The 16226-nt window shown below is 40.3% G+C and overlaps 1 protein-coding gene across 1 annotated transcript in view; it reads right to left on the reverse strand.

Annotated features, from left to right (window-relative positions):
- SPON1 (spondin 1) overlaps positions 1-16226 on the reverse strand; it is a 385860-nt gene that overhangs the window by 35118 nt on the left and 334516 nt on the right. The window contains 1 exon segment of the mRNA XM_021005269.2: positions 6362-6563. Coding sequence (XP_020860928.1) covers positions 6362-6563 — 202 coding nt within the window.

Consider the following 16226-nt stretch of genomic DNA (forward strand, 5'->3'; position numbering starts at 1 on the left):
TATGCCTTGTTTCCTCAACCAGACTGTGAAATTTCAAAGGATAAAGGCTGTGTAGTATGCTTTTACTGCACCCCCTTCAGTGCTGGGTAAGCATATGGACTCTTTAAATACTTGCTGAATGAACGTCTACTTTGAACCCAATCTTGACTTTAAGCAAGTGTTATTTTATACATGGAATTCATATGCCTAAATCATAAGAAAAATATATTTGGGGCCAGTCCTGTGAATAGTGTTACTGTTGTGTCGTGTTAGGAGAAGCAGGCTGGGAATTTAATGATCTCTTTTTGTCTAGGATTGAGCTCCCAGTCCAAGCAGAGGAAAGATCTGCTTCCCTTTAAATTTTGACAAAGGTTCTAATGATTTCATTTTCTAAGTTCTTCTAGTTGTAGGCAATAATTAAAATTTCTTTAAGTTCACATGATGATCAGCCTTCAATGACAAAGACCTCACATTTTTTTGCAGAAGGAGATAGTTCCTTTTTAGATTCATTCATTCAGCAAATGTTTACTGAGTGTTTAACCATACTCAACATGATGTTCAGTGCTAAAGGGAATATAAATAAGTGGGAGATAAAGCCCTTGTACTCAAGGATCTTCTAGCCTAGATGGGGAGGACAAAAATACAACCATATAAAAGAATGGAAAACAGAACAGGTGTGTATCCATTGGAGAAACACCTGTACATGAAGGTAATATCATATCACTGTGCTATAAGAAATTATGTATATGACGAATACAGAAAAGCATGGAAAGATCTACATGAACTGTTGCAGAGTGGAGTGAGTGAGGCTAAGGATACAATATACACAATAACAACTACAATATAAATTGAAAGAATAAAACAATCGAAAATGAAAATTGCAGAATTACCAAGAGCAAATTTGGCCCTGAAGATGCCTCCCTTTACTCCTTTAGAAAGGTGAGGGAGGGGGTCCATGAATAGGGAACATTGGACATGTTAGATTTCGGGAAAGAGAGAGGGTGTGTTATGGCTCTGTTTAAATGATTTCCCCCTTTTTTTTCTTCCTCTTTTCTTTTGAAAAAAAAAATCTGCATTATGTGGGATGTCATTCTGGGAGAGGGAAAAGAGAGAAATATAGGCAATGTAAAAACAAAAGATAACAATAAAAAGAACTAAGTACCCTCTCAAAAAAAAAATCTCTAGCATCCCTATCAGCACCTAAGCCTTCTAAAGCAAAGCTGAATCAAAAAAATAAATCCACTCACTTGTGTATAATACCTTGCCCTTTTCAAAGTGATTTCATATCCATGACCTCATTTCATCTCCACAATAGCTCTTGTGAGGTCAGCTAGAGTGGTGTTATTATCTTCTGTTTACAAAAGAGGAAATTGAGGTTCAGAGTGTGGATGTGAATTGTTGTGTAAGGTCACACCATTAGTAAACATCAGAGACAACTTATCCCTGGGACTTCTGATTTCAAGCCCACTGCACCCCATTGCCTTTCAGAGGGGCAAGATACTCATTACTGCATATGAACAGAAGAAAAATCATTTGGTCTTTAAAGCATTCTCTGCTCACATTCTTGCCAGCTGGACATGCTGGACAGCTCCTAAGACAATTTGTTCTTGCTCTACTTCATATAAATAGTCACCCACCTTCAAGGCCTATAAGCCTGTCTGAACTGAAGAAAAAAGGGGGCTTGGTTTTGGACATTTTTATGTGTGTCTTTTTCTTCTCAGTCAATGACCCCAGTCAAGGGATTGTCATGGCTAAAAGTGCAAACACTCCAAGAATAGCAAAGCAAAAGGGGCGGGAGATAATCTTTTTGGCTCCTTCTCTGCAGCTCCTTGGCTGGAAACGTGGTTCAGTCAGGTCATTTTTCTGCTGGAAAAAGAAACAGATCAAGACCCCTGCAGAGAGATTTTCTGCAGTACCAGCATCTCCCTACTATTTCCATACCTGGACAGGGATCTCATGCTTATCAGGCCATGTTAAGTTTCCTAGAAGTCTCTGCTGGACCTACCATTGCAAGTTCCCAACATTTAGACAGCCAGGGGTGGAAAAGGAGAGTTAATAATAATAATAGACACATGCGTATACAATGCTTTAAACTTTGCAGGGCACACTGCATGTATTATTTCATTTGAACCTCATGACATCTCTGTGAGGGGGGTGCTACAGGTATTATTGTTTCCCTTTTATAGATGAAGAAACAGAAACTTAGTTCAAGTAACTTGACTATGGTTGCTATTCAGTTGTTTTCAGTCATGCCTGACTCTTCATAACCCCAGTTGGGGTTTTCTTGGCAAAGACACTGGAGCACTTTTCCATTTCCTTCTCCAGGTCCTTTTACAGATGAAGAAACTGAGGCAAACAGGGTTAACTGACTTGCCCAGGGTCACGTAACTAGTAAGTATCTGAGGCCAGATTTGAACTTAGGTCTTCCTGACTCCAGGCCTGGCACTCTATCCGCTGCTCCACCTAGCTGCCTCCCTGACTATGGTTAGACAGCTAATTAGTGTCAGAGGTGGGATAGAAGTGAGGTCTTTCTGACTCTAAGTCCAGTGCTCTGCTATGTCATACTGCCTAAAACCAGCCCAACACCCCAACCATTTCATCCAAGAGGTAGAATGGCATCCCAGATAGAAAGGAAGACAAGTTCAAATTCTGCCTCAGTCACTTACTAATTGTGTGACCCTAGGCAACTTAACCTCTCTCAGCCTCAGTTTCCTTATCTGTAAAATGTGTATTATAATAATAACACCTACCTCATGGAATTGTTGTGAGCATAAAATGAAATAATGAAGGTAAATTTCTTTGGAAATCTTTAAAAAAGCTATCTAGGGACAACTAGGTGGTGCAGTGGATAGAGCACCAGCCCTGAAGTCAGGAGGACTTGAGTTCCAATCCGGCCTTAGACACTTGCTAGCTGTGTGACCCTGGGAAAGTCATTTAGCCCTGTTTGCCTCAGTTTCCTCATCCAAATGAGCCAAAGAAGGAAATAGCAAACCACTCCAGTATCTCTGCCAAGAAAACCCTAAATGGGGTCACAAAGAGTCAGATGCAACTGAAAAAAACCAAACGAACCGCAGCAAATATGAAAGAAATCACAAGTGCAGTTCCTATCTCTATTCCAATGTCAATCAACACCTGAAAAATACACAACCAAGAGGATGAGAAAGAGCTCAGAAAGTCTTGTTAAGTACGCAGTTGTGTCTGCCCTTGCCTGGCCTTTCAGCAGTTTCTATGCTTACGACCTCTGGGAGCTTGTGACATAGTTTAAGTATAAGACTTTCCTAGAAGAGTACACATATGACAAAATGGTGTGCAAACACACACACACACACACACACACACACACAGAGCCATCCAGATAACCAGACTGCCCAAAGCTGTACTTTTGTGTCATGAAAACATCTTACCAGTCCCTTGATTTTTCTCCTTAGAATTCTCACTCAACTCAATAGCCACAGTATAAAGGCCTGTTTAGGATTGTTAGTCCAATATTAGGTAACTGAGGACTCAAATTCTGTGGTTCTCTGAGTCTTTTTACTCAGAGAATACAAAGTCTTTTATAAGGGATGCACTTTTTATACTCTTTTAGAGATGATTTTTAAAATTACTTAATCATCTACAAAGAGTTTACAATGAAATTTTTGTGTTAAATGATACTGAGTCCTTCTAAGTAATAAAAACTAGCCAGATAGGCCACACATTTCCATAAACTGTTCACAGGAAGAGAAAAGTTTCAGTAGAACCAAGTGCAAAAATTCAGAGAAGAAATAGTCTCAGCACACTTTTTGGCTGTTGGAATATTTTAGTCATGATCCAAGAAAAGTGCTTGGGAATCATTAGACCGCACTGAAGACACTGGCCACACGCAGAGCCTGGCACAATACAAAGTAGTTGAATGACTGCTATTGCAAAGACCATATGAAATCAATTCAATAAGTTTTGACTTAGCACCTGCTGTAGGCATAGCACTCTGCTAGGCACTGACCACACAGGTCCCTTCCCGCAAGCAGCTTGCAATCTACCTTCCAATACTCTATTCCTTAGTGCCAGGTTCAACCCGATTTAGAGGAAAATTTCATCAGCCACAGTTGCCAGTTGCCAGTTCTGACTTTCTTCACTCTCTCTCATCACTAAGCTTACCCAGTGAAGCATCTGAGCCTCACAAAGAAACAGACATGTGTTTCACTTTGCTTTTACCACTTAATAATGTTTATAATAAGGCTTTCATGTCCTTTATCTTATTTAATCTTCACTCACCATTACTTCCCTTAAGAAGGAGGAATCAGGGTTAGGACTAGTATATCACAGGCAAAATAGAAAATATTCTCTTTTCCTTGAACAAAACGTTGCTGTTTCTGAAACTGGAAAATAGCTTGTAGCTCTCGTCCCTGCACCTAAAGAAAGGTATAATGGGGTTGAAGACATTTTAAAGAAGAAAGATAGACAGTAATCTTTAATAACCTTCTGTCTGGAAAGATAACATTCAAGAAGATGCAGCTGAAGTTTTTAAAACTACAAAGGGCACATTTTTCAGTTGTCTCCAACTCTTCATGACCCCATTTGGAGTTTTCTTAGAAAAGATACCAGAGTGGTTTGCCATTTCCTTCTCCAGCTCACTTTACAGATGACAAAATTGAGGCAAAAAGGGTTAAGTGACTTCCCCAGGATCACACAGCTAGGAAGTATCTTCCTGACCCCATGCCCAGCAGCCTGTCCACTGCACCTCCTAGATGCCCCCAGGAGGGGCACAGAGGGGACTAATCACAACTATGGTCACCAAATACAATTATACTAGAACTGGTGGGAGAGATGGGGGAGTCACTCTGAAATTTGAGGAATCAAGTTTAAATAAAATTTAAAAATTATTTATTATGTTCTTATTTATAGGTGGAAAATTAAAATTCATGGAGGTATGTGAATGTGATGGAATACTATTGTGCTGTAAGAAGTGATTAAAGGGATGGTTTGAGAAAAACTTGGTAAGACTTATAAACTGATGCCAACCAGAAGAACAATTTGTACAATAATATAATAACCAAATTTTAAAGACCACTTTGAAAAGATTTATAGCTCTCATCAACACAATAACTAAAAATAATTACAGAAGACACATGCCCACCTCCTGATAAAGAGATTATGGATATAAAGTACAGAGTGAGACTTTTTTTTTCAACATACATCTAGTCAAAGTGGGGATTTGTTTTGCTTGACTGTACATGTTTGTACCATGTTTTTTTTTTAAATTTTCTCACCAGTAGGTAGGGTGGGGGAGGAGGAGGTGGAAGGGAGAAAGGCATATATTTGAAAATAAAATTTAATTTGTTAAAAAAAATTCATGGAGGAGAGCTCCACAGAGGTTTAGAAAACAAAATAAGGATGGTTCTGGGGCAGCCCTAGTCTTTCAGGTAGACATCAGGGAGGAGAATTGTGTTATGATTCATCGCATGTGCTTCAGGGACAGAGTCTTGAGAAGGCAGAACACTGGTGGTTGGTGCTTTCGGCTGTGGCTCTTGGTGGTAGTTGGGGAAGAAAATGGAATAGGCCCATATAGGTTTAGCCACCTCAAAAGAGAACAAGGCCATGCATCAGCAGAGCTCACATGCTTATTCACTGGCTGAAACAACAAGGTTCTCCCTAGGGAGAGACAGAAGATAGCCTTTGCCAGAAGGGTCTAACCACCAACAAACACCACCTTGACCATCACCTCCCTTGAGACTCCAGTAAAGATAGCTCAGGACGATGAATCCTAGAGGCTCAGAAATAGTAGTACCCTCCAGACTACCAGTTATACTTCAATCCAAGGCCCTGAAGTCATCATTGAAGGGAGAAATCACTGTGAAGAAGGGGCTATCCTTCAACATCACCACCACCAACTGCCATGAACCAGCAGGTAAGACCAAGGATCCTGGGAATGCCAGCACCCCTCCTCCCCACATTCCTACATTGTGAGTTTTTCTTCCACCATAGCGCTTAGAAAGCAAGCCTTTTGGGGCTGAAGTGTGGCTGCTGCTTCTATGGATGCTACAGCGACAAATACAGGAAGACTCGGAAAAGAAAGTTCTTTCCACCAAATTCCTTTGTGCTGTCAAAACAGATCAACATCAGAAACTCATAGGATTTTATCAGTGGAAGTGGCATTAGGTGGATGATGCATGACTATCTGCTTTGTCACAACACCCTAACGACCATGGGACCTTTCCACTTGACTTGCAGCTGAAACCTTCTATTTGTATTGTCGCCCCTATCAGTGTGTGAACAGGAATTGTCTTACTTCTCTATTTGTAGCCTTAGCAAAGTGCTTTGTATTCAGTTAGAGCTTAATAAATGCTTCTGCCTTCACTCATTTATTCATTCTTCTATGCTGAGCTTTAAGATGCACACATACCTCATAGGTCACCCCACTGTCAGTGCCAGCATCCCATGGAATTAGGTCTTGGACCACCTTCTGAACCCAGCCACATTCCTTGGTACAGAGGTCCTCTGCAGACAAGCCAACATTCCAGTCTGGGCTGGGACCAAGCATGGTCAGGAAGGACATTAGGTGCCGTGTCCTATCCACAGAGAATTCAGCGGAGGGTGCTGCTCTCCTGGAAATGAGGGGGGAAAAAAACATAAGCAGGTAATTGCTTCCATTAGCCTCTTGGTGAGTGATGTAAGTACATATTTTGGGCCACTCTGTGCTTTTTACCAATGACTTATCTTTTTTTATATTTAAGGATGAGAATATAGCGACACCTATCCACCCTGAGGTCAGCCTGACATTCTAGGATGTACCCATACTTCTCTAGGGCTCACATGACCTTCATGAGGACTTCATCCAATCTGGAGAGCACTGTACAAATTTTCATAAGACTAAATCTCTTCTGGCTCTCAAACCTAACAGTACAGATGGGAAATGGTATATAATTTCTCCACTATAGATTTCTGCTCCCTGATCCTTTGACTTATCTTTTATAATTTTCTAACACCTTACATACAGCACTTATCCTAGACTCTTTCTTTTCTTAGACCTCAGTTCCTTTTCCCCATGCCCATTTTTCCCCTGGCAACTTGAGTTCATCAAGTCCAAAACCAAATTCCTCATCTTTTCCCCATAGCTAGTCCTTTTCCTTTCTTCTCTATTTTTGTTACTGGTCATGCAGATATGAAATGTTTGAATCATCTTTGATTAATCCCTCTCCCCAAACCCTTCACCTCTACTCAAACTGCTTTGACCTATGAAATCTATCTCTGCAATGAATCCCCCTAGAAAATGCCTTCACTTATTCCCACCATCATCATCTTAATTCAGATACTCATTTGCCTTATGCTTTCAACCAGTAACCTGACTCCAATTCTCCTCTCTCTCCAACCCATCCTTCACTATGATGCTGGCTTAATGTCCCAAATGCTGATCATGCCCACCTTTGATGGCCTCCTGAGTGAAGTCCCAATCCTTTTTTAGTATTTGTAAGCCCTTCCACATTTGGGCTACACAGACCATCCCACATTTTACTTATCTAGCTACCTTTTATATTCTCTCTTCCAGCAATCTTGGACTACCCAATATTCCCAAAGCTCGTTTTCCTGTCTCCATGATTTTTGTCCTTCCACCTTTCTACTTATTCAAATCTGTTCCCTCCTTAGAGAAGTCACCTCCTCCACAAACCCCTGATCCACAGTCAGAAGTAATTTCTTTGATTTCTCATAATTCTAACAAAACATTTAGATGATGATAACAATAGTATCACATCGATATGGTGCTTTTGCTGTTGCTGGATGCCCCCTCATTGGATCCTCACAACTTTGTAAGGAAGGTGCTATTTATTGACACCATTTTAAGATGGTCTAATTGAGGCTCAGAAAGGTTGTCACTTGCCCACTGTTGAGCAGCTAGTATATGTTAGATGCAGTATTTAAACCCCGGTCTCCTGACTCCATGTTCAGTACTCTGGTACAGCTGCTTTTAAATAAAGTCAAATATGAGAAAGTGAGATCTACTATGGATGGGTCAATGAGTGTTTAATTAAAGGCACAGAAGATGTGCTTCAAAAATAATTTGAACTTAATGCTAGCATAACTAGCAAAAAAAAATTATCCCTATATTATACAAGATCATATAATAAAATCCCCAAATTCTACTTACAGATCTTACTTAGAAAAGTAATTGCCATTTGGCATAAAATGGTTACCTTCTTTAGTCACTCTGATAGGATCATAGATTTAAAGAGATGGAGGTCACCCACCACCCAAAGTCAAGGTCATCATCAATGTTATAGTGTAACTCCCTTGTCAAAGCCAAGGATTAAACTTGCTTTGCATGGTCCCTTCCAACTCAGAGACTCTATCATTTTGATTCTCCATTTGACACATGAATGCCTCTGTCTGGACAGCTGCATTTCCCTCATAAATGAAATGAGGAATTCTAACATTCATGAATCTCTCCAAATTGCAGGGGGAGAAAGAACACAGCCTTTCACTTACTACCAATTAGAAGGCATTTATGCATCAGTCCTGCTCAGAGGTCCAGGGGGATGAATTCATTGCTATCACAGGCTTCACAAATTGCTTAGGCATTCACTGCCCCCCATCTAGCTGTCTCAAACGTGATAAAGAGGGGAAGGGGCTGAGTTAGACACACAGAACTGTTGCTATAGAGACCAGCAATTCAATCTTGGTTCTTCCTTTGAATCCCCATGCTGAGGAAATGCTTCCTGAATGATACCTCTCTGTACACTCTTGTGTAAGGTTACTTCATTCATATCTGAAGTGACAAGATCCTGGTGCCTGCAAAACATCAGACTACAATGTTCAATGCTGTGTGAGTTCACATTCTTTCTGGGCACAACTGGAACTGGAGAAATAGATTCAGCCCATTATAGCATGTCATTGCAGGAGAGGGGCAGTCACCATTAAAAATCATGGCTTTAGGGAGATAGACAGCTAGGTGGTTCAGTGGATAGTGCTGGGCCTGAAGTCAGGAAGATTCATCTTCCTGAGTTCAAATGTGGCCTCAGATGCTTTCTAGCTGTGTGACCTTGGGCAATTCACTTAACCTTCTATTCCTCACTTTCCTCATCTGTCAAATAAACTACAGAGGGAAATGGCAAACCACTCCAGTATTTTTGTCAAGAAAACCCTAAATGAGGTCAAAGAGAGTCAGACATGACTGAAAATGATTGAATATAATGAGGGAGGTGTGTGGTATCAAACAAACGTTCAACTTCCCTGACATACTCTTTATCTTACCTCTTAATCCAATACCGATCTCCCAATCTCTACTTTTTCTCTTGCCACTGGCTTTCTACTGTATTTCTGTATTTGGAGTTTTGGTACTTTAAAGAAAATCCTGGTAACCAACCTGGTTTGGACTGCAGGTTCATGTTTGCATGGATCCTAATTTGGGCCCTGCCCCTTTCCTTAGGAGAAGATTACACTTTCCCTCCTGTGTTCTTTGCTTAATCACAAGTGAAGACCTTTTCCCTGTGCAAATAGAACGTTATTTTCCAATTCCCAAAAAAGATCATTGGATCATAGATTTAGAGCTGGAAGAGACCTCAGAGCCTAATGAGATAAAGTTTTGATTTAGCACTTACTATATACCAGGCACTGTGCTAAGTTTTAGGAATATAAATATAATTGAAGCTAAAAGACAGTCCCTGCCCTCCAGTATCTTACATTCTAATGGAGCAAGATAACACACATAAGGAGACTGAATAGGGGCTGGGGGAAGAAGGTGGAACAGTCAGGAAAGGCAACCCCAGACCAGGAGAGGAGTGAGCATGACTGGCCTGGGCACTTTCTTAAATGGGAGCTCCTGGGAAGAACTCACCTAATACAATCCACCTCATTTGACAGATGATGAAGGCGAGAACCAGAGACTTTAGGTGACTTGGCTAAGGTCACACAGAGTAAGCACAAGAGCTGAAATCTGATCCCAATCTTTTCTCCCACTGCACCACACTGCCTCCCCAGACAGCCTGTGACCAACAGCAGCTGAATCACTTGCCAAATTACAATATCCCCAATAGGGGCATACAGAGACCTCAGAGCTGTAGTGACAGACAGCCCATACCTTGGAGGAATTGATTGCTTTCAAGGTGTATTTGCTAATTTGAGGTGATTGGAATTCTGCTTTGGGAAGGGGGTAGAGTTAGAGCCAGCTCCCAGATGGCACAGGGAGTCCTCCACACTTTCTCCTCAGGAGGGGAGGGAAAAGGATCTCATGGGGGTCCTGGCCCAGTTCAAGTTGGTCTTCAACCTTCAGTTACAGGGATTTCTCATGTGTGGAACTAAGGAGGCCTAATAGGGCAGTCTACTCATTGGGGATCCCCAAGTTATAGAATCTTAGAACTGGAAAAAACCTGGAAGGCCATCTAATTTCAACCCATACCTGAATCCTATTTATAAGTAGTCATTCAGCTTTCTCTTGAGAATTCTTGGAATCCCTGGCTTCCATTAAAGTTCAGCCCAAGTGCCATATCCAGGACTAATTCCTGCTCATCCCCGAACATTATTGCTCTTCTCACCTTAAACTAACTCTTATTTCCTATTTGTGTATTTGTCACTTTCCTACTCTCTCCCACTAGGATGTAAACTCCTTGAGAGCAGGGATTGTTGGGGATTTTTTTGTATCTCCTGCTCCTAGCAATAGCATCTTGCACACAGTAGGCGCTTCATAAATGCTTGATAAACTCAACACCTCCAGTGAAAAGGAACACACTACCTGCCAAGGAAGCCAATCCTACCTTTGTATAGCTTTAATCATTAGGAGAGTTTTCTCTCTGAATTAAACATAAGTTGTCTTCACAACGAGTTGTCAAATTCTTTCAGTAAATTAGGATATATTTGATATAGGCTTGAATTCACTAAGGAAAGCTAACTGTCTTCTTACCATGTCCTCTCATATGTTAAGCTTCAACTCTCTGTCCATCATATTTTGGGGGGGGGGGAATACTTTCTACACCAAAATTTGGTATCATAAACAGAGGCATTGTTACAGAATTGCATTAACTTCCTGTGTATTGATCATCTATCTTGCCCTTATTTTTAACTACTATTTGCACCTTAAAACCCCCCCCACAAACTTAGTTGGTGAATGAGTTTCCTGTGTATCTACAGCCTCTCTTTATTCAACTTCCCCTTTCTTGCTCATGAGCATTTTATCCCTCACTTCTTTGGGTTACTTTCCTATGTATTATTTTAGTCGATGGGATCCCACCCACTCTATTTCTAAACTCAAATCAAAACTCGATCTAAACCCAGATTTGACTTGTATGTCAGACAATGCCTGACTTTCTTCTCTACCATAACTTCCCCCACTTTCTGAAAAATGATATTTACATTAGAACAAACAAACACTATGTCATCTGCTTATGAGAGACACTGAGAGACAGACCTAGAGATAGACAGACACACAGAGCACTTGTCTGGATAGTGGAAATCCTTTGCCAATGCCATAGCATGCCCTGATACCAGTTTTGTGATATTTTCCCAAATTCTTGTCTCTTCTGTCCTCTGACTAGGCAGTCTACAGAATACTGCCTTGAAAATACCGCATGTGTTTCTCCCTCCACAGCATCATCAAATTCGTCCTGCCAACACTTCTTCATTATGTCCTCTGGTTCTTGGATTTCTTCACAAATCTGTCTTATTATTATCCAATACCCATTTGATCTCTTCTCTTCTTTATAAAGTGTGCCCTGCCTGAGGCCATTTCACTTACAAGTCCTAACCAAGTGTTAGTGATACATATAAGACTGAGTTTGCTTTCTTGCATTACTATTTCCATTTTCTCCATTGTTATGCATAATCTGTGCATAACAATCTGAAACTATGCATTTTATTGCAAACCTTCTTGGATATTGTCTCCTGTGAATCATGAACCATCTCTCCTGTCTTCTTTTTATGTTATATTGTTCCTGCTATTTGTTATTTGACTTGGGAGATATCCAGGAGCAGTTCTCTCTTAACTCCACTACTTTCAATTTATAGTTTTCCTCTATCAGATTTTAAAGACCCCAGACAAATATATATTTTATGAGTCCTCATTAGCAAAACTCCAGCCCTGGCCAACAGCCCATTATTTCTATATTTTAAATCATTATCCATTAATTTAACACACATTCTCAGTTACCGTATTCCCAACCAGCTGTTCACTTTCAATTCTGGTTTTCTCTTCTGAAAGATATACCTTCAATTAGTAGTAGTGATGAAAAAACCCACCTGTACCCCCAAAAGTCAAAAGTGTCATTTCTAGGACTTCATAATCTCTAGTAACACTTTCTAGATTCTTTCTAGTGGCACGATTTGTCCCAAAATAAATCACTCAGAGGAGGTTTGGCTATTGGATTTGAATACTTTAACCTGATGAATCAGAATTATCCCATATAGATATAATCAGTGACTTGTCTATGTTTTCCTGACAATGCATATGTATTGAATCAATCTTTCAGCCACGTTGAAGTAGGTCTTCTCTCAACAAGCCTATTCAGGCTATTTGCGTTATGGGGAGATGACCAGTACTACTTGAGGGATACTATACCTAACCCTACTGGCTAGACACGGAGTTCTATCCCAGTAGTAGGTAAGTAGTCACTCACACCCTGGCCTAATTGGTACTATGGGCAAGTGGATGGTGAGACTGCCCATCCTAAGAATACGTATTTCTTAAATAATACCCCAAGCTACCGAAATCCTTTGCTAATATTATGGACTGCAAAATAGTTCTGAATAAGAAAAAGTAGGTGTCTCACAACATCTGATGGGCAGTTAACACTGACCTTACTTCAGAACAGAAAGTACCAAGATGCCAAGTCCCTGTAGGTCTAGGTAGGACATATCAAGAGGTACTCAGCCTAAACATAACCTTATCTATGTGTTTCCCCTTTGCATCTCATATACATTCTGCCCCATGTTAAAAAAAAAAAGCAATAACAAGTTATCACTAGGCCCTTCTATATACTCAAGTATCACTCCACATAATCTCTTCATTGCTAAGTCAATCCTCATCCCTTCTTGACCTCTTTGCAGCAGCATTTCACACTGCTGATTATCACCTATTGGATACACTCTTGTGTGAGTGTGAGACTGTGTGAGTGTGTGTGTGTGTGTGTGTGCATGCGCATGTGTGTATCTGTGTATGCTTGTTTAATGCTGCTATATCTAATACATTTAATACTCCTTCCTTCCTGACAGTTCCTTTGGGGGGGGGGGGGCTGCAGCTAGGCAATTGAGGTTAAGTTAACTTGCCCAGGGTCACTCAGCTAGTAAGTGTTGTGTCTTGCTCTATTCACTGGGCCACCTAGCTACCCCTAACAGTTCCTTTTCAATTTCCTTTTCCGGTTCTTCATCCACATCATATCTATGAACTGCATGTATACTCCAAGGCTCTGTCCTGGGATCCGGCCTTTCTTTCTATGCTCTCTCTTGGTAATCTCATTATTTCCACTGTTTTCAATTATCATCTCTATGCAAATGTCTCCCAGATGAATAAATCCAACCCTAGTCTCTCTCCTAAGCTCCACTTCTACATCACTGTCTACTGGACATTTCAAAATGGAATTCTCATGAGCATTTCAAATTTAACATGTCCAAATTATAATTCATGATAACTCCTCCTCTGAACTATCCCCTTCCAAAGTTTATTAGTGTTGAGGGCACCACCATCCTGTCAGTTACCTGGGTTCATAACTTCAGCACCTCCTCAATATCTTGCTCTCACCCCACATACCCAATCAGTTGCCAAATCTTGTCATTTCTATCTCCACATGTCTGTTTACGCTGCCATTACTTTGGTTCATGACCTCATATCCTCTAATCTGGCCTATTGCAAAAGCCTAATTGGTTTCCCTGCCTTTTGCCATGCTCTTATCTGTTTTCCACACAGATGTCAAAGTGATTTCCCTAGAGTGTAGGTCTGACCTAATATTTCCTTCCTCAATAAATTCCACTAGCACCCTATTACCTCTAGAATCAACTATAAGTTTTTCTATTTGACAGTTAGAGTTCTTCACAACACGGCTCCTTTCTGTTTTCCCAGTCATCTTACACATTAATGCATGCCATCTTACTGGCACATTTGTTTTTCCTCACACATGGTCGCTATCTGCCTGTCTTTACACTAGCTATCCACCTTGCTTGGAATATCTGCCCTTTCCCCTTGGCCTCCCAGAATTCTCAGTTCCCTTTAAGACTAAGTCAATGCCACCTTCTGAGGAAGGCTTTTCTCCAAACTGTTAGTGCCTTCCTTTCTAAACTTCCCAGGTTTCTCTTCTGTGGCCATTTTATATATGCATTTCTATGCATATTTGGTCTTCTTTATTAGAATGTAATCGTATTGAGAGCAGGGACTGTTTTTGTTTCGTATTTGTATCACTGGCACTTAGCCAGTATCTGGCACGGAGTAAGTGTTTAACACATGCTTGCTGATTGATCCATCATGCACATTTTGAAAAAGGCATTCCCTTCCAGGGTTATGTTTCAGTAACGACTCGTATCCTACTCAATCTCAGCAATCCTCATGAAAACAAAGTTGCCTCTCTGCATTACAATTTGTAGCTCACCTTGTTTGTACACAGCCTTTGTGAATTTGTGTACAGACAACTGAGACAATGAGTTCTATTACTTCCCCTTCCCTGGATTTTATCTCCTGTGAGTTACTGCAAGTCTCTGATTCTTTTTACATCACATCTCTGTTAGCATACATAAAAACACAGTTTTCTCCCTCCTTCATTTTTTTTTTTACTTTTTAAAATTAGATTTGCAAGATTTCAGTCAAATAAATTTTGACCAAATCTTGTTAAGTGTATTATCTCCCTTTCCAAGTGCCCATCATTCTCATATTTTAAGGTATGATCCAGAAATCTAAAACTCAGTCTCAGGTACCATTTTCTTAACCAGCTGTTAACCTCTCCCATCCACCTTTCTCTTCTGATATCCTTCTCACCTGTGTCCCCTAAGAATTTCAGTTTCTTGCCCCAAATTTTCTAATCCTTAGCAATGCTTTCCAGATCCCTTTTTGCAGTATCATTCCTGCTCATGTGAATCACACCATGATTATTATTATGAAACACTGACATGCTCTTTGGGGTTTATGATGAACAGCTTTCAACAAATATCTTTGGGCAAAAACGTATCTTCACTAATGGTGACTGAATGGGGCCAATTCCATACCTAGGCAGATATTTTGGGCAAAAGAAATCTGGGACAATCACTTCTTGGACAAAATTACTGACCTGATTTTCGGGGATTTTTTGTAGCAGTTATTTAAGACAGAAATTGTGGCAGTCTGATACAGGAACTGGATTTATAGGAATTGAAAGGATACATCAATGAAATGCTATGGAATGAGAGGGAAGCTGATTGCATTTTGAAAACTCCAGGACTTTAATTTTAAACAACTCCTACAACTTTTTTATTATTAAATATAGAACACAACCTCAGTTTCTTCACTTGTCCATACCTTATTAAACATCTTACTCATCATGATTTTCTGTATGACATAGCTTCCCACAAGTCAAAAGCTGTTGAGCTGAGCCCAAGGTCCTAGTTGGGAACAGATTTTGTATGTTTCCTCTAAATGGTAATTCAATGAAGCTATATTTCATTGAGACTTTATTTATTAGCTTGGCCATACCACTGAGGGTGAGGCTGGTTTCTAAACAATTGATTTCTTCCTCAAATGGCAAATCCATGTTTGAAGAGAAAGAAGTAGCCAGAGCACTGCAAGGAGGACTTGCATTTCTTCAGAAAGAAGAGAAACAAGATGGGTAATCAGAATTAATTGAGAACAGGAGCAGCTTCATTTTCCATTAGAACTTGGCAGGAAACTGTTAATTGCCAATTAAGGCAGGTCACCAATCATATCTTGAGGCAAGGCACACATAATAAATAAAGTTAGATTTGGTCAGGAGAGTCTTTCAACCAAGTTCCCAGAAGAGCAAACAGGCTTGACCAACGAGCAGTTTGCCATTGCAATTAATCAGGATTAGCCACAAAAGTTGGAATAAAAATTACAACAGACCATGAATGGTGCTTCTAGCACAGTTGAAAGGTAAGGAGAATTTTGTCATGACCTGCAGAGAGCATCCATTTGCTTTTGTCAATTCCAAGGGACAGCTATGTGTGTGCAAAGTGTGAGTCTCTGTCCAGAGGAGAAGGTGAAAGGATTGAAGGTTCACATCTCCTTACTTTAGATTATCAGAGAGAATGAAATCTACCTTGAAAGAGTGGAAGAGCTTCAAGGAACAATAAAAAACATTGAGCTACAG

This window comes from Phascolarctos cinereus, unplaced genomic scaffold (assembly GCF_003287225.1).
Source record: "Phascolarctos cinereus isolate Bilbo 61053 unplaced genomic scaffold, phaCin_HiC Scaffold_9;HRSCAF=440, whole genome shotgun sequence".
Taxonomy (NCBI): Eukaryota; Metazoa; Chordata; class Mammalia; order Diprotodontia; family Phascolarctidae; genus Phascolarctos; species Phascolarctos cinereus.